The sequence below is a fragment of the Candoia aspera genome, chromosome 2 (genome assembly GCF_035149785.1).
Source record: "Candoia aspera isolate rCanAsp1 chromosome 2, rCanAsp1.hap2, whole genome shotgun sequence".
Taxonomy (NCBI): domain Eukaryota; kingdom Metazoa; phylum Chordata; class Lepidosauria; order Squamata; family Boidae; genus Candoia; species Candoia aspera.
Window position 1 is genome coordinate 263,793,629 of NC_086154.1, and position 17,540 is coordinate 263,811,168.

Genomic DNA, 17,540 nt, shown 5'->3' on the forward strand with positions numbered 1-17,540 from the left:
GAAATACCCCACAGAGAAGAACCGGAAGGGGGGAAGAGGACTAAGCTTACTCCAGGTAGGTGGGGTCATTTACCATAGTTTCCCCTCACTTCAAGTTAAGCACTAACGACCATGATTCAGCCTTGCACAGCTGCTGCACCTGTGGAGGAAGCTGCCCGAGAGGCCACCAACTTTCCTCAGATCTGGAACCTGCTTGGATCCCAGGAGGTCGGTCACCGATGGACAAGGGAGCCTCTGAAGCCTCTTTGAAGGATCCAGCACGCCCAGCCCACTTCTTAGATCAGAACTCCTTGTGGAGGGAGGCGGCTCGAGTGGGCTCCTTCTCTGGCTGGGTCTCAAATGGCTTTTATAGAAGAGGCCATTCAACCCCGCGTGCCCCCAGCTCTTCTCTTAGCTGGCACCCTCTTCTCCAGGATGGGGTCGGACATCAGGTTACTTCTTGGCTCACACTCAGCGCCAGAGCTGACCCAGATGAGCTGCGCCGCACCTCCTTCACGCTAGGCAAATCAGTGGGCTGCCAACTGCTGTTCCCCTCTAACCACATGTAGGGCTTCCATTTTTTTTCAAGACAGACAGCAGAAATGGCTTATTCCCTCATTCAGCCTTAAATGAACCTTTGTCACAGTAATATTACAGATTTCCTGGGAAGCCCTTTGAAATTATACACATCATTTGCAGGGGAACGTATTATATAGGTCATCTTAGAAGTGAACTTGTGCCTTATTCGGATGCTGGCTGTGTGATGTGCTTTTTTATAACAGCATTGATTTGGGGGGTCAGAGTCCTTCAAGAAAGGTTATTTTTCTTTAGCTGAGTTAGGGTTTTAGCAACTGCATGGACATGTCTGTGTAGTTTTTTTTGGCAACAACGTGTTCCTTGGCAAGAACATAATCTTCTTTCTGGATGATTTTTCAGCTCCTTTGTCTTATAGACAAGCCTGGGATTTCTTCATATTTTCCCATCCTTTTACTAACCAGACCTGACCCTATTTAGCTTCCATGACCAGCCAACACTGGTCATGGAAGCAACGACATGGATTTTAATATTTTTATTTTTACAAAATGTATGCCACCCTCTACCCTCAACAGCTGTAGGCAGCTCACTAATATAGCTAAGAAAAAAAAATAATTAACTCGCTTAAAAATGTAAGCATAATTTTATTTATTTATTTATTAAATGCATAGACTGCCCAACCATCACAGCTCTGGGAAGCATGCAGCATGGAACAAATAAAACCAAGTAATAGGAAATCATATGGAAACAAATGTCTGGAAAAACGAATGCCAATGCTACAGCTCCATTGCCCCAGAAGGGGTACGCCACCCTCTCTGGCCCACAGCCTGGGGGAAGAGCCAGGTTTTAAGAGCTTATTTAACTAGAATCAGCATGGGGGGCATATAAATCTCTGGGGGGACGTTGTTCCTGAGGGCAGGTACTGTGACAGAGGAGGCCCACTTCCTGAGTCCCATCAGGTGACACTGTTTAATTGATGGGACCTGGGGAATGCCAGCTCTGCCTGATCATATAGGATGGGTGAAGCCAAGGGAGACAGACTGTCCCTCTGACGGACAAGCTCTGGGCCACGAAGGGCTGGGTGGGGGATCACCAGCCTCTTGAACTGCAACCAGAAGCCTAGCCTACTCGTAACCAGAGCAGATCATGGAGCAGCAAGGACACACGGGCTTACCACAGCCAGCCCATAACGGCCTATCCTGCTGCATTCTGGACCAGCTGCAGCTTCCAAGTGGTCTTCAAGGGCAACCACATGCAGAGCACATTGCAGCAGTCCAGACAGGAAGTGATGAAATCATGAGCGGCTGTCTTAAGGGTCTCCCAGTCAGGTACACAAGTCAACCTGGAGCTACTTCGAGTGAATCTAGGAGAATACCCACTCTCTCACTGTACAGATGTCCTCTCTATTTTACAGATATATAAGAGATAGCTTGCCATGGCTAGTCATTAATCTCCCTCTATAATAAAGAGATCTGGCTCACCTTGCAAAATTGTTGTAAAGGTTACAGAGCTGCATTTACACCAGATGCTAAGCTTGATTAATTTTTAATTTTACCTTTGAGGGTGTATTGCATGAATCTAGCCCCTTTGGTTAGACGTTGATGGGATCTATTGCACAAAGCCAGAAAATGGGTTAATTGACTAATCTAGGTAAGTCCCATATGCTGTGTGAAAGGAGCACTGTGCCCCTCTTGAAATACAGGCCCAACTCTCTTCTGGGGGTTCATTTTTTGGAACGCCAAGGGCTTTAGGATCTACAAGTCAATCTGGAATGTTTTTAATTAATCCAACCTGATCCTTTCCTCTAAGTAAACTTTGTAATTAGGAGCAACCAGTTGGAAGCGCCAGTGAATGCTGTTGCATTCATTAGCTTCTCCGTTTATTAATTAGTGTCACCTATGACAATCAATAGGATAGATTGGGGCTCGTGTGGGGGGCCTGGGGAAAAGCTCGCAGCAGGCTCAGTGATAAGAGTTCAAAAGCCACCGCTTCCAGTTACTTGCAATCACTATATCTATCTTTGTTTTAAACTATGTTTGAGCAACTCCTGGCTGAAGGAATGAAGGGACGATTGATCTATTGGGCTGAGCAAAAGCCTCTGCTCAGGAATGCAAATCAACATTGATTGGCTTTAACTTTTTAGCGTTGAGCTTTGAGACGGGCTTCCCATCTCAGCTTCGAAGAGGAAAGGTGCGGGGGGTGTCTGGGGGGCAAACCGTCCTCTGTTGCCTGCTCCACTTCTGCAGGACGGACGTCTTCCTCCAGCGGTTTCTGCCAAGGCAAGGCCTGAAGGACCCGGTGTGCTGTGAAACCAAACGCCATCCATCCTTCAGACTCCAGGGTCAAATACCCCCGGCTGCAGAGGCCAGAAGAGGAAGGCGGCCTGTTACCTCGTGGGAGAGCTTACAGTCCAGAAGTTGAACAGAAAACCGAGCCCCTCCTGAACTCCCCTTCTGCCAAAAGGGTCCCTTCAACTGTGGTCCACCCAGCCAGGACCTCCCTACATTAAGGAGTGTCATCCTTTTGCCATAGACAGTTCTTCAGCGCAATAGACTAGTTTCATCTACCTGTACAAGGAAGGAGGAGGAGGAGGAAAAGGAAGGAGAGAAGAATGGGAGGAAGAGGAGGAGGAGGAGGAGAAGGGAGGAAAAAAGGATGGGAAGAGGAGGAGGAGGAGGGGCAGCAGATTAGAGATTAGGGATACTGGTCAATGGGGCATCAGGAAAAAAAGAGGGTGACAACAACTTATTACATGCCTTTATTAAGGGGCACTACAGATTTTAAAAAACAGATAAAAAGTATCCTTCAAATTAAATTCATTCACAACACTCACCAACCAGTACCATACACCAATAGGAAATAAAACAAAGAGCACCATCCATGTTTAGAGAAATGCTCTCCAATATTGCAAAACACGCTGCATCCACAATTAATAAAGAAGCAATGCCAACTGGAAAGCCTGTCAGTCTTAATGATGGAAGGACAAATCAAATGGATTTAATTAAATTAATAAAATAACCAGGCCCCACACTAACCCACTAGTCAGATACGTATTGTAGGTCTTTAAGCCCTGCTTAAAGGCCATGAAACTTTTCGAGGCGAAGGGAAGGGGGACGCGGCTTCCAGCGTCACGGATGCGCCTCCGAGAGCCTGGCGCTTGGGGCTTGCCACCTTGGGATAGGGAAGAGACGGAAGACCCTGCCCGGAGGAGTGGGAGAAGGAGGGGGTTGGAGGGAGAAAGAAAAGCAGGCCGATGTGAGGCCAGAGGGCTCTCAGCACAAACACCAGAGTTTACACTAGGCATACCGTAAGAGCGTGCACATTTTGCAACACGCTTGAACTGGGTCTGGGTCAGAGAAGCAGCAGGTGCAGAGTAACAAACATGGGAACAGTGGGCTAGGGGGAGATCCCAGGGGTTTTGCACATGGAATTGACAGCGGCCATGAACATGCGATAAAAGCCCACCCCTTTTATGTAGAGCACATGCATAAGAGGTAGCTGTCGCCTTGACTTTGTTGACCTTCCCTGTAGACCAGTGTTTCTCAACTTTGGCCACTTTAAGCCGTGTGGACTTCAACTCCCAGGATTCCCCAGCCAGCCATAGACGCTCCTGTACGGTCCCGAACAGCTCAAATGGTGCTGTTCTGGACTAGGGTCACCAGATGGGCAGAGGAATCAAGAGCGCCATCTGGGAGTTTTATTGCAATAAATGTGTGAAACAACCACAGTCTCCACTGTCTCCTCTATCAGCTCCTGCCAGGACCCTGTGAATACTCATCATGTGGAAGTTTGAGAACCTCCTTGTAAGGTCAATAAATGGGTGCAAAGTCACTCATGATCCATCAAGAATCCAGCTGGTGGGCAGAGAGATCTGGAACAATCCAGCTGCTCTGGAGATGTATGCAGGGAGCACGGCAGAGAACAGGAGGATGATTGGCTTGAGACACCACGATCTCCATCCTGTCTTGGTTCCAGCTGGAGCAATGAGAGGCCTTCCAAGATGAACCGCTAATGAGACGCTCTGTCACGGCTGACCACGCATCACTATCAAAGGTCACCAAAGACCCACAGACGTGAGCATAAACAGCAATAATAATGACGGCGAGCGTCCTGATGACGAATTAAGGCCCCCAGGGGAAGCGGATAACTGGGAGACAAGACAGGGCCTAGGACTGTGCCTGAGGGACACCTGCTGCGCCTGGAAATTCCCAGGCCTGCTTGCTTTAATTGCTTCTGCCTGTTCTGCAGTTTCTAGCAGAGCACAGTGGGAGCCGAGACTGAGCTGTGAAACCGGCTGCTGCAGTTCTGAATCTGCAGCGGGATTCAGATTGCCTGACCACATCTGGGACCTGCTTCCAGATGAATCCCAATCCAGTCAGAATCCAAAGAAATAGAGTACAGGTAGTCCTCGACTTATGACCATTCCTTTAGCGGCTGTTTGAAGTTACAATGGTGCTGAAAAAAGTGACTTATGACCATTTCTCGCACTTACAACTGTCACAGTGTCCCCATGGTCACATGATCAAAATTCAGGTGCTTGGTAACCGGCATGTATTTACAACAGTTGCAGCATCCTAGGATTGTATGATCACCATTTGCGACCTTCCCAGCCAGCTCAATGGGGGAAGCTGGATTTACTTAATGACCATGTGATTCAGTTAACAACCACAGTGATTCACTTAACTGTAGCAAAAAAAGTCATAAAATTGGGTGTGACTCACTTAACAACCACCTCACTTAGTGATGGAAGTTCTGGTCCCAGCTGTGATTGTAAGTCGAAGACCTATACAATACAATGCATATAAACAGAGCCAGATGGAAAGGTTTTCTTTTTCTTTTAATCTGGATTACTGAAAACAAGGTGTTGGAGGAAAATCCTGAGAGTGCCTTGGACTGCCAGAAGATCAAACCAGTCCATCCTCCAGGAAATAAAGCCAGACTGCTCACTTGAGGGAACGATATTAAAGGCCAAACTGAAATACTTTGGCCGCATAATGAGAAGACAGGACAGCCTGGAGAAGATGCTGATGCTGGGGAGAGTGGAGGGCAAAAGGAAGAGGGGCCGACCAAGGGCAAGATGGATGGATGAGATTCTAGAGGTGACGGACTCGTCCCTGGGGGAGCTGGGGGTGGTGACGACCGACAGGAAGCTCTGGCGTGGGCTGGTCCATGGAGGCCCGAAGAGTTGGAAGTGACGAAACGAATAAACAACTGAAAACAAAACAAAACAACACCTTAACTCTGGTGTTAGAACTCTTGGCTTGGTTGACTGTGTTTTCCTGAATAAGCCACAATTTGTTGGAATTGTGTAATATATTCACAATGTTATATTTACAAGCCAGATTTCAGTGTGGCACAATGAGTAATTCAAACTAAGCGTTATCAGGGATTTTCTTTTAAGAAGAATCAGATTTCTGGTCTGACAGAACCCCTGGTGATGCTGGAGATGGCGGTAAGGATTCATACATGTCTGTTAAAACCAACCCAACCCAACCCAACCCAACCCACAATTTCTGGTCTTTTGCAGCAGCGTTTCTCAACCTCAGCAACTGTAAGATGTGTGGACTTCAACTCCCAGAATTCCCCAGCCAGCATGCTGACAGAGGATGGGACTGAGACCATGCTGGCTGGGGAATTCTGGGAGTTGAAGTCCACACAGCTTGAAGTTCCCACGGTTGAGAAATACCGTTTTACAGTATTTCCCACTGTTTGAGGAGTAGCAAAGGTGGCTGACTTAACCATTGTGGTCTCTGGGTCATGATGTACAAACCACATGCTAAGCATGCTCTGTGCTCTGAGCCATGTGTTATTTCTCCAGTAAGCCACGGGTAAGCCAGCTGCATGGATGCGTGGATAGAAAAGACAGCCAGCGCTACTGAACTGGGGTCATCATCAAGGGAAGTTGGAGACGTTCTTTCTGGAACCCAAAAAGAAACTCTACTTTTTACAGTCGTCGTCGTTGTCATTGTTGGCGATCGCTCGTAGCCGAGTAAGATTGTCTTCCAGGATTAAAATCTTAACGGTGGATCCGTACGTGGCTGTAAAGGCCAGTTCTGGATCCGCACAACCTCCCACAATGAGGGCACACGTTTCCAGGTGGAAGACGGTCACGGTGAGGAGTTGCTTGACGTGCCTTCCTCTCCCTGTCGCCCTGTGCTCGTGCTTCTTCAAAGTCCGTAGCGCCTTTAATAAGGGCTGGCCTCCAATCTGAATGCTCGGGAGTTAGGACTTCCCAGTTCTCCGTACTGATATTAAACTTTTTAAAGTTGGCTTTGAGAATGTCTTTGAATCTCCTTTGCTGTCCACCAGCATGCGCTTGAAAGAGCATTACTACAACCTCCTAAATTGTCACTCTGCTGTGGCCGATGAAGTCTTCTTGCAAATCCCGCAAAAGCAAGTAAGAGACGAGCTTGCAGCGCCCCCTAGTTTGGAGGAAGTTCGTAAAGCCACTAATCAAATGAAAAATAGCAGAGCTAGTGGACCTGATGGGATTCCTGCTGAGGCTTTTAAAGAAGGCGGGCTTGAGCTTGGACAACAACTTCACAAGCTCATCGATAAAATCTGGATGAGGGAGGAGATTCCAGCAGATTTTAGGGATGCCACAATTATCACTCTTTTTAAAAAGGGGGATAGGACAGACTGTGGAAACTATCCAGGCACCTCCCTTCTAGTTACGGCAGGTAAAATCCTTGCAAGGATTCTTGCAAATCGTCTCCTAGATCTATATCAGCAGACATCCTTCCCGAAACTCCCTGACACTTGCAATATTTATTTAAATTTATATCACTGCCCTTGGCGCTGCGGGTTAAACCACTGAGCGGCTGAGCTTGCTGATCAGAAGGTCGGTGGTTCGAATCCGCGTGACGGGGTGAGCTCCCGTTGCTAGTCCCAGCTCCTGCCAACCTAGCAGTTCGAAAACATGCCAATGTGAGATTAATAGGTACCGGTTTGGCTGGCAGGTAACGGTGTTCCGTTTAGTCATGCCGGTCACATGACCATGGAAGTGTCTACAGACAAACGCCGGCTCTTTGGCTTTGAAACGGAGATGAGCACCGCCCCCGAGAGTCGGACACGACTGGACTTCATGTCAAGGGAAACCTTTACCTTTACTACCATCTCCCCCAATGGGGGACTCTGGGCGGTTTACAATAAGAGCAATAATAAAAACATATAAACCTTAGTTACAATCTAAAAACATAAATCAGATAGTAAATATAAAATCCAAGAGGAGATGGAATCAAATCGATAGGGGGTGCTGTGGCGCCAATATGATTCTTATAGCCGGGTTTGAAGAATCCACTTGAGTAAACGTCGTTGCTTGATAAAATCCAGAGTTAAAGCAGATACATCTCTTTCGTGGTACACACATGCAATTGTGTGCATGTGCATGTAAAGCTACACACATTGGTGGTTGGGCTGGAAGTTTTTATGAATTTATTTAAGAGGCTTTTATGACCACCCATCTTGTGTGCCATGACTCTGAGAGGCTCACATCAACAGCAATAAAAAATTTAAAAGCAGCAATAAACAGCAGCATCCCCAAAATAACTCCCGATGCCCTGAAACGACAGACACGGTCCCTGGGGCTCCAGTCTCTCCCTATCCCAATGCCTGGGGCGAAAGCCAGCTTTTTAAGAGGCGTCACTGTACTTTTAAATGGCAGAATTAGCAAATGTTGGTGTTTCTGTTGGCCGGCTTTCCTTCTTGTGGTGAACCACATCTGACCACATTTGGCTTTTGTTGTGTCATTTCATGTGCTATTTGCTCGGAGCTTGTAAGGAGAGCCAGGGAGTGTGAGGGTGGGCTGGAGTGGGGGTGCCCAAGTTCTACCCCCTCCCCCAGCCCCAGAAGCTCCTTGGTGGTGGCGGGGACTCTGGGTCAGCATTTTTCCTCAGCCCAACCTACCCCGCAGAGTTATTTCTGGGTGGGGGGAATAGAAGAGAACACCACATGTGTCACTTTGAGCTCCTGTTACAAAATGTAGGATATAAACGTAACAAAAAATAAACAATGGCCCATTGGCTATGCAGTGGCTCACAACACTCTCACAGCCTGGTGGTCCCCTGAAAGACCGGAGGCTCGTGTGGACAACCTTCTTTCATGGCCACGTAATTATTTTCATATGAACTTAAGCACATTATGCTTCAGCACTGTCTTCCTAAGCCAGGTGTCCTGTGTTCAACTCCTATCATCCTCAGGCAGTGTCAGCCCCACTATGTAGACCAAACCAGGAAATCAGCTCCACAAGAAGGCTAAAAGTACTTTTATTAGTACAAGTAGTCCTTGTTTAGCGACTGCCTCATTTAGCAATTGCTCGCAGTTACAACAGTGATGAAAAAGTAACTTTGCAACCAATCCTCGCATTTATGACCTTTGCAGGTCTGTAGGCAAAGAAAAGCTGAAGTAAGATCATAAGAACAGTTGCTGTTTCACTAAGTGAACCGCTTCACTTAATGACCAAGTTGCCAGTCCGAATTGTGGTCGCTAAACAAGGACTACCTGTAGCGGCTATAGTAACAGAACCTTACATTTCTGACTGTGCTTCACTATCTCCCACCCTGCCATCATGCAAATTAGGGAGGTGTCTGTCCCAGTCGTTTGCACATACCTTCTTCTTTTGGATCTAGGCCATGTTTTTCCCCTTGTCACTTTGGTAATGTATCTGGCCTATCTCAGTCAAGGTCATCTTCCTCACTCTGCAGAGGCAGCCGTAATGTCTAGGATGGGGTTGTCATCAAACATATCTGGAAGATGTGAGATGGGCGAGTGTGGCTTTGGAACAGGGAGGAGCGCATAGGACTGTTACCAAAAAGATTCCTTAGTTTAGGGAAGAGGGGAAATGTGAGAGAGATAGATTCCAAATAACTGCCCTAATTATGCTGGGTATAAGTTGAGCTGCAGAATTATATTGGCAGGCTTTCAAGATTCTGTTACTCCACCCCACTAGCAGTAACAATCATTCCTGTAATTCAAGTGATCCTTCTTGCCTGAGTTTGCCAGCCTTGACATGGAGATTGCTTTAACACAGCTGTCGATCTGGCCTTTCTTCGGTGTTTGGTTTCCTCTTTCCCATTTTAGGAAGAGAGTTTACACATCTGTTAAGTGGGCTATTAGCATGAGAGCTCTTGGATAAATGAGCTTGTTTGTTGATGTCCTAACCCATTTGAAGATGCGGTCGTCTGCCAGGTCTTAAGATGGCTACCCAGGAAGTAGAGTGGCAATGCTCACCTCCCAGGCTTGCCTTGAGTTTAAACAAGTAGGCAACTAAGGCAGGGAAAGTGCACATTAGGCCAGTTCAAGGAGGGCCAGGAATCCCAAGATCAGCCTTCACAAATGCAACTTAAGCTCTGTAAGGTGCCAGAGCTGTGTTTGAAAGCTGGTGGCTGCTGCCACCTGGTGGGGTTTAGGAACGGGCAGGAAACTTTCCCGTGGTTTGTTTCTCACAGATCACTGCTGAAAGGCAGAATGGACTATATTCTGTTTAGCACAGGAGAACATGAGATTATTTCCAAATGCAAACCACAATGAAGCTTGTGACTTTAGAGTTGGGCAATTGTCTGGTGACCAGAGGCTGCCTTTAACTTTTGGAGGATCGACACTGCCCCACCACCGGCCTGGGCAGGTCAGTGATGCAACCATCGTGTATCATTTTCCATCCAAGCAGGAAGAATTTTGTATTCCACAGAAGAGAGAACAATGAACCCCTGAAAATGCACTCTCCATTTTCTCGAAAGCTGGAAAAGGCCCTACGCATGCTACTTTTAGATATGGGGTGGGAACAGAATAGTTGATTCTTCATCAAGGTATTAATGGAGTTCCATCCACTCCCTAGTTGGTACAAGAGAATCATCGCACAAAGTGAAACCAAGAGCTTGGTACAGCGAATACTGGAAGCGGCATTTTGAGCAATCAGCAGGGATTCAATAGGCTGAGCAGTCTCTTCATGGACAGAATTCCACCAAATGCATCAGCAACTGACGGGAGATGGCGAACGTTCTGGTATCGAGGCCCTAACTCTTACTCTGCTTCTTTAGTCACTGGCTAATCAATAGAAATATAATACAATGACCAACCAAAGGCAGATCAACAGTTAGGAACAAGGACCAGGTAAGTAAAGGGTAATCAACTTCCGCTCTTCAGAGCCCCAAATGGAAGGTTTCTCCTACCAGGCTACATGGGAAGCAACTACAGGAGCAGATAATAATCCAGGATAAGCAGTTTTATTCTAGAAAAGCTAAGAAGCCCCATGAAAGAATTCCAACTGCTGGTGCATGCAAAGAATGAGTTCTGTTTATAACCATCGACACTCCATTTGTTGAACCGCATTCCCCCAATGGCTCTGCCTAAAGGGCCAGGCTCTCTTTAGGGCACGGGATGGTTTCATGTTTCTTGTTCAGGAAGTTTACTTTTGACGATGCAAGAATTAACTTTCACACAAAGGCACCCCCAAGGATGCCTTGCGGAACCTCTTCATGTTTAACCAATTCCGCTAAATTCACGGGTGGTGAAAAGCAACATGTCCGTTGTCAAAACTCGGGATAAACTTTCCTCCTGAAATCAGATTGGCACCAAACCTGCCGGTTTCAGGGAAGCAAAAAGGATCTGAAGGCCTTGGGAGCTGATACAAGTGCCCGCTGAGAGGTTACTGGTTACACCGATTTTTGGTTTGCTGCTCCCCAGGGCACCCCTGCTGCCTATTTAAGGATGGAGGTAGGACTGCCTTCCATCGCTGTTCGAATACAGCTTGCATTGTTGGGCCACTATAAGAATTTAGAAAGCCTTCAAGAATCCCATCTTGCCAAACTCTGTTTTCTCCATTACACAGCTGGAAATCGGTGGACTAAACTTTTGTCACCCATTCTAAAAATGTATTCCCTACCACCTTTCAGGGATAGGGGTAGAGAAAATGTTAGAGATTGGCTTTCTGAAAGGGATGCTAATAAAGACGCAATTGCGGTACCATCGTCTGAATTTTCATCCTGGTACCATCATTATGAAAAGCACAGAAGCCTCTCCCAGTACCTGGTTAACGTAAGCAGAGCATCACTGAGAAGGGCTTGAACATCCCTTTGCCCGCAGACCCTGCCCTCCGCATACCTGGAAGGGAGGCGGTGTGAGCTCCGTCGAACAAGGCCTCTGTCCTTGTGGTGCTGGTCTAGCGGAGGATGCTGTCCATTATGTCCTCCGCTGCCCCATTTACAACGAGATCAGGGCCAAACTGTCAATGGCAGACGAACTCAAGGGCTCTGATGGGCTTCCAACTGCTGGCAACCAAGCTGCTACCTCTGCTCTGCTCTCAGTTAAACTTAGGAAGAAATATTTAAGTTCTTAATTGTAGCTCGGGCTCTATTTTGTTGTAACCTTTTTTATATTCAATGCTTCATTTTATTTTGTAATCTCATCATATTATTGTTTCAATGTCATTATATTTTATTGTACTTTGTTGCATTCTTATGTTATAGCCTGAATGAACTTCATTACAAACTGTTCCTTGATGTGGCATGATGGGAAAGAATTACATTTGTTGGGTTCTTTTAACACCTTTCACTGTAAATTGGGCATTTAAGCTGGTTACAAATGAAGCAGGATATAAAGTCTCTGCTGCAGAGTTCAGATTGGCATAAAATTTGCTTCTGCAGGAGTCCAAACCATGGAAATTAAGCTGACATATACAATCCAGGTCAAATGTGCCTAAATCTGTCTGCCCAACCCTGCAGGGAATTCACACAGAACCATGTGCACAAAAGTAGTTTGTTGAACAGAGGTCCAGCTTGCAACAATTCTCAGTGATAAACAAAAGCAGACAGACAAAGGCAAGTTTAGTCACAGTCCATTGTATTCGTCTTTTGTCAAAGTATAACAATCACACACCCACACTGATTTATTCTCAGACACTTGTTTGTGAACATCAGACTCGCTATATTAGCAGTAACTGAGGAACAGAAACGGGAGACATGCTATATTTTTGGCCGATGGTTCCAAGGCTACCACACCCAACGGACTGCAAATTCTGGGCTGTCAATGCCAAACAGCTGCCAGCCTCAAGGATTGCTTCAAAGAGTGGCCAGCAGAGGTAGAGGCATGGGGAGCCTGCCGCCAGGTAAGCTTTCCGCAATGCAACACCGCATTCTGACCTGAACGAAGAACTGCTTGAGCCCAGAGTGGGAGGAAATGGGGGGGGGGGAAATGTGCCCCAGACTGCAAGATTATCAATTCCCAGGGGAAAAGAAAAAGAAAAAAAAAGTCCAAGGATGCCCCTAGAGGGCTTTTCCTTGGGGGAGGCGTTTGGGCTTTCTGATGGGCACAGGTAACTTGCCAGCCAACGCAACCAATCAAATCTGGTAGACGGTACATACTGTTCAGCTGCCTCTCCATGGTGGCTGCAGGGAGGAACAGAACGCCCTCTTGCCAACTGTATTAGGGTTGGCCAGGACAAGCCATTATTGCTCCCTAGTGGCACCTACTTTCTGCCCATCTTTCAGAAGGTAAAAGGCAAGAAGAAATGATGACAGGGGGGAAGGATTTCAACAATGCACAAGGAGGGATAATCCTCCCCCAAGGGAGGCGACGGCTCTTTGACCCATGCAAAATCAAGTTGAGGAAAGAGTTCAGACTGATGCTCACAAATGAGGAGGGCTGAAAGGGACAAGCAAAGCTTTGACAATCCAGCAATCTCAGAGCGTTCTGGGGGTGACGGAGGACTCTTTCAGAAGACTTAACGTTCCAGAGAGGAGCTAATACCAAAGGAAGCATCCAGGGTGAGGATCTCTCAGGCATTCTGGAACCAGGGATAGTGCAGAACTGACCCCCAGCATTACAGGCCCATTTCCATGCTGCAGAAGTCGGAAGAGATGCCAGCAAGGTTAATAATACTGGATGTAAAGACAGGGAGCCCACACTGGCAGGTGATGGCGCCCCTCTTTTGGCAGTTGCAATTCTGGGATATTCTGAGAAGGAAAAAGTACTGCCTCTTTGTTTGTTCTGCTGAACCAACTCTGGGTTGAACCCCATCACTTGAATTTCAAGCCAAAGAACTGAATGTTCAAGCTGAGGGTCTGGCCATTTCTGCAACTCTGGAAGGAAAAGGTCCATTTCTGAGCCAAGCAGGTCCAGCCACGCTGGGCCACCAGCCCCTCGTGACAGGGATCACTCAAACTACATCAGCACGAACCACCACCAGCTGGTTTTCAGCCGGATACATCAACAACAGGAGGTGTATATACACACGCGCACATGTGCATAGCTCAAGAGAATAAGGCGCATAGTTAGGGTGACCGATGGTGGCTCTGCATTATTACAGGACCAAACTAATAATTAATAATGATTAACAGCTAATAATAGTAATATTAATTAATAATCATTAATATTGATAATTAATAGCTAATTGCAACTGGGTACTCTAACCTTACACATCAAGGGGAATGAAAGAGAAAGAGAAATAATGGAGGGACGAGGGATGAGAAGAGAGCAGCTGGCAGCAACCCCACTCACAACTGAGAGACTGCAAAGCCACCGTCACGCAAGCTGTCAATGCAGAGGAAGGGTGGGACAAAGAAAAGGTGGGAGCTCAGGAAGGGAGGCGGGAGGAAGTGGGGCTAGTCGTGGCTCTGACAGCCTGAGAGAAAGACCTAATAAAGAACTTTGCATATCCATCGTGGCTTGAGCTGTGAGTTTCTGAAATTAGGCCTTAAAATCGTAACTCTCACAGCTCAAGAGAATAAGGCGTGTAGTTAAGGTGACGGATGGTGGCTCTGCATTATTACAGGACCGAACTGGATGAGAATGTCTACAATCCCTTTTGGGAAAGGGATGGTTGCAAAAGACATTTTGGTTGTTGGCGCTCCAGGCATTAAGACATACAGGAAGAATCATGTCGCCAATGTAGATGAAAAGCTAACTGTCCCACACAGCAGCTACTGCTTAATTACTGTGTGATAGCATCTCTCCAAAATCACAAGCTGTGTTTGTATGATGCGGTTAACTGGGCTATGGAAGGTGAAGAAAGTTGTGCAAATTCCAACTGAATTAACTGATCTGGCCTACTAACTCAGAGGCCAAGTATAGCTCCAAATATGCCTAGTCTTGTTCACGCAGGCTCCTTCCTGGAAGATTAACTGTTCTGTCATCTGTAACCAGCCAGTCCTAGAGAAGCCCCATGAAAATGAGGATCTGCATCTCAGTGGTGGTATCAGTTTTCAGCCCCACATGGCCATACAAGAAACAGCCCAGGGGGGGAAATGGATGGGCTGCATTGTCCACTAACCCTAACACCGCTGACCCTGATTGGGCCACTGTGGGACTTAATTTTTTCTCTCTCTCTAGAATGGGAGGAGAATATGGCAGGAACAGGAAAATGTCTACCCCTCCAGCCTTGTTTGCAGTGATTTGGAAGACCTAAAACATGGCTGCTAAATGGGCAAATCAGTTGAAATTGTGTGCTGCAAGCGTGTAAAGGTGAGTCAACTGTCTAAAAAGGAGCACAGCTGATTTATTGTGAGCGAACAGGTTCATGGTAGGCCCAAGGAAATCCAGTCTGCAAGCTACTGCGTGGGTGTTTTCAAATCTGTGGATACAAATATTGCTCAGCCAAATTACCCGTTTTCCATCTGAGAAATTAAACTGGGTATGGAATGGCGGATGAAAAGGAAGTACAAGGAAATATCTGCCTGCCTTAAACAGTAGTGCAAATATATACTTTTAAGGGCTCAATCAATCAAGTTCTGCTGCTGCTTCTCAACTGCCTATTATATTTAAGGGATCAAGCGGCCCATTTGAAACAAAGCAGAGAATAGACCAACAGAGCTTGGCGACACAGTAGGAGTCGTTTATACCCAAAGCACGGAAAGAAGATGCATTTTCTCTCCCTGAAGGTACCTGGCAAAAGCCATGATGACATGATACATGTCATGATGTCACCACGCAAACGGCATTTGGGTCAACTGTGTGATGATGCCATGGCACACGGGACATCACCCCGGTCATCACACCCCCAGGTCTTTCTCTGCATGGCCCCAAAATGCTCTGAATATCTGGTCTCCACGAGACACTGAAAAATCATCACCTTGTGAGCAACTTGGATATCTATTTACAGCAGAACATTCAGATATTCATGAACGGGCAACTGGGAGTGACACACGACTGCTCTCTTGGATCCATCTTTGCTTCCTGACACACATGCTTTGCACCTAACTGTGTGTGGTAGTGAAGTGCAAGCACGGGAGCCGCACCAGGCTCACTAGCACAAGATGGGGAGGCAGGGAAGGAGATGACCCTTTCGTTGGCTGGGAGAGGACAGAGGAGCAAGGCTCACTGACTTGTGTTGCTGAAGTATGCGTTAGCCTCCAAGATCAGCGCCTTGACATAGACCTGGATGGTGTAGAAGAGCGTGAGGAAATCCTGAGTGCTGAAGATCGTGTCAGCAAGGACAAAGGTGAGGGTGGAGGGGATGAAGCCTCGGCCATACTCCACCATCCACGTGCCGGCACTCCACTGCACCGAGGTGACCTCTCCAGAACGGTGGACAAGGGTGTCTCCTGCATGAGGCAAACAGGCGGCAGTTGGAACATCACCTTGTGGTTCCCTTTCCTACAGAGGCCTCCCAGTGAGGCATCTGCCACTCACCTGGGTAATAAATCTCACTTTTAGTCGTTCCTTCTTTCCACTGCCGGAAGGTCCCTGAGATTACTGTGTCATAGATATCAACCCAATAGCGACCTGCCGTGGAGAAAAGAGCACCCAAACACCGGTCACCATTACAGGCAACGTGCCCAGGAGAGTCAAGAAGAGGCCTGAGCGTTTGTAAGAATTTACTTCTTTTCTGGCAGTCACAGGCCAGCCTGAGATACCCTAATACTGGATAAGCGTTGCAAGAGCAACCTATGCTGCAGAGGGAAATCAGAGTCAGCATTAGCACGATACCACCACGCCCTGCCAGAGGTGGTCTACAGGTAGTCCTTGCTTAACAACCATTTGTTTAGTGATGGTTCAGACTTATGACGGAGCTGGAAAACTGACTTATGATTGGTCCTCGCACTTACAATTGTTTCAGCTCCCCTCACGTTCACGTGATCATGATTCGGGCTCCGGGCAACCAGTTTGCATTGATGACTGTTGCAGCGTTACGTGACTGCCATTTTTGGCCCTCCTGGCTGGCTTCTTGCAAGCAAAATAAGGGGAACCACACCATTCGCTTAACGACCAGGTGGTTTGCTTAACACCCAGTGATTACCTTAACGACTGCTGCAAACAGGTTGCAAAATTGGGCTGGATTCACTTAATGACTGTTTCATCTAGGGACCAAAATTCCAGTCTCAATTCTGGTCGCTAAGCGAGGACTACCTGCATATTCAGTTTGGGGGTGCTAAGGAGAGGATGCGGCCCGGCGAGCGACCGACCGACCTTCCTCCTCCCCCCCTCCCGCGGGCATCGTACCAAGGCGGGCAGCCCCCCCCCCCCCCGCTCACCAGAGTGCCCGCCGGTGTCCACGGCGGTGCCGAAGAGCAGCACGTACTCCGAGAGGGAGGCGTGCAGGAGGCACATGGAGCCCATCCAGCCGCCGGCGTTGACGAACACCCAGCGCAGGTCCTCGTCCGGCAGCACGTGTCCCGGGTGCCGCCGGCGCAGCTCCACGATGATCTTGGCGAAGGCCAGCTCGTGGTCCAGGCCTGCGGGGGGAAAGGGCGAGCTCGAGCCGGGACGCCGCCGCCGCCGCCGGCGCCCCGCGGAGCACCAGGGGCCGCGGCCCCCCCCGCCCCCGCCCGCCCCCGCCCCCCGCACGCACCGGCGTGGTGCTTGGCGAGGCGCGCGACCTCCTCGGGGTCGAACTCGAAGCGCCGCGAGGAGGCCCAGCCACGCAGCGCCTGGATCAGGAGCGCCGCCGCCGCCACCGCCGCCGCCACGCGCAGGCCCCGCCCGGCCCAGCCCGAGCCCAGCCCCGGGAGCCACCGCATCCTGCCGCCGCCGCCGCCGCCGAGGGACGCGAGGGAAGGCCGCCCGCCCGAGGGGCCGACCAAGGGCACGCCGCGCGC

General features: G+C 48.3%; 1 protein-coding gene across 1 annotated transcript; it reads right to left on the reverse strand.

The window, feature by feature from the left end:
- Positions 1 to 12,331: 12,331 nt before the first annotated feature.
- SIGMAR1 (sigma non-opioid intracellular receptor 1) lies at positions 12,332 to 17,470 on the reverse strand. Its single transcript, XM_063295904.1, has 4 exons — positions 17,294 to 17,470; positions 16,977 to 17,177; positions 16,135 to 16,227; positions 12,332 to 16,046 (listed from the first exon to the last, which is right to left on the reverse strand). Exons 1-4 carry the CDS (start codon positions 17,460 to 17,462, stop codon positions 15,820 to 15,822), a joined length of 690 nt encoding a protein of 229 aa, XP_063151974.1. The 5' UTR covers positions 17,463 to 17,470; the 3' UTR covers positions 12,332 to 15,819.
- Between the last annotated feature and the right edge of the window lie 70 nt (positions 17,471 to 17,540).

Coding starts and splice junctions, on each gene's coding strand:
- SIGMAR1 (XM_063295904.1), bottom strand. CDS start 17,462: ATGCGGTGGCTCCCGGGGCTGGGCTCGGGCTGGGCCGGGCGGGGCCTG. Junction 17,178..17,293: donor CCTCGCCAAGCACCACGCCG/GTGCGTGCGGGG, acceptor TTCCCCCCGCAG/GCCTGGACCACGAGCTGGCC. Junction 16,047..16,134: donor AAGTGAGATTTATTACCCAG/GTGAGTGGCAGA, acceptor TGCCTCATGCAG/GAGACACCCTTGTCCACCGT.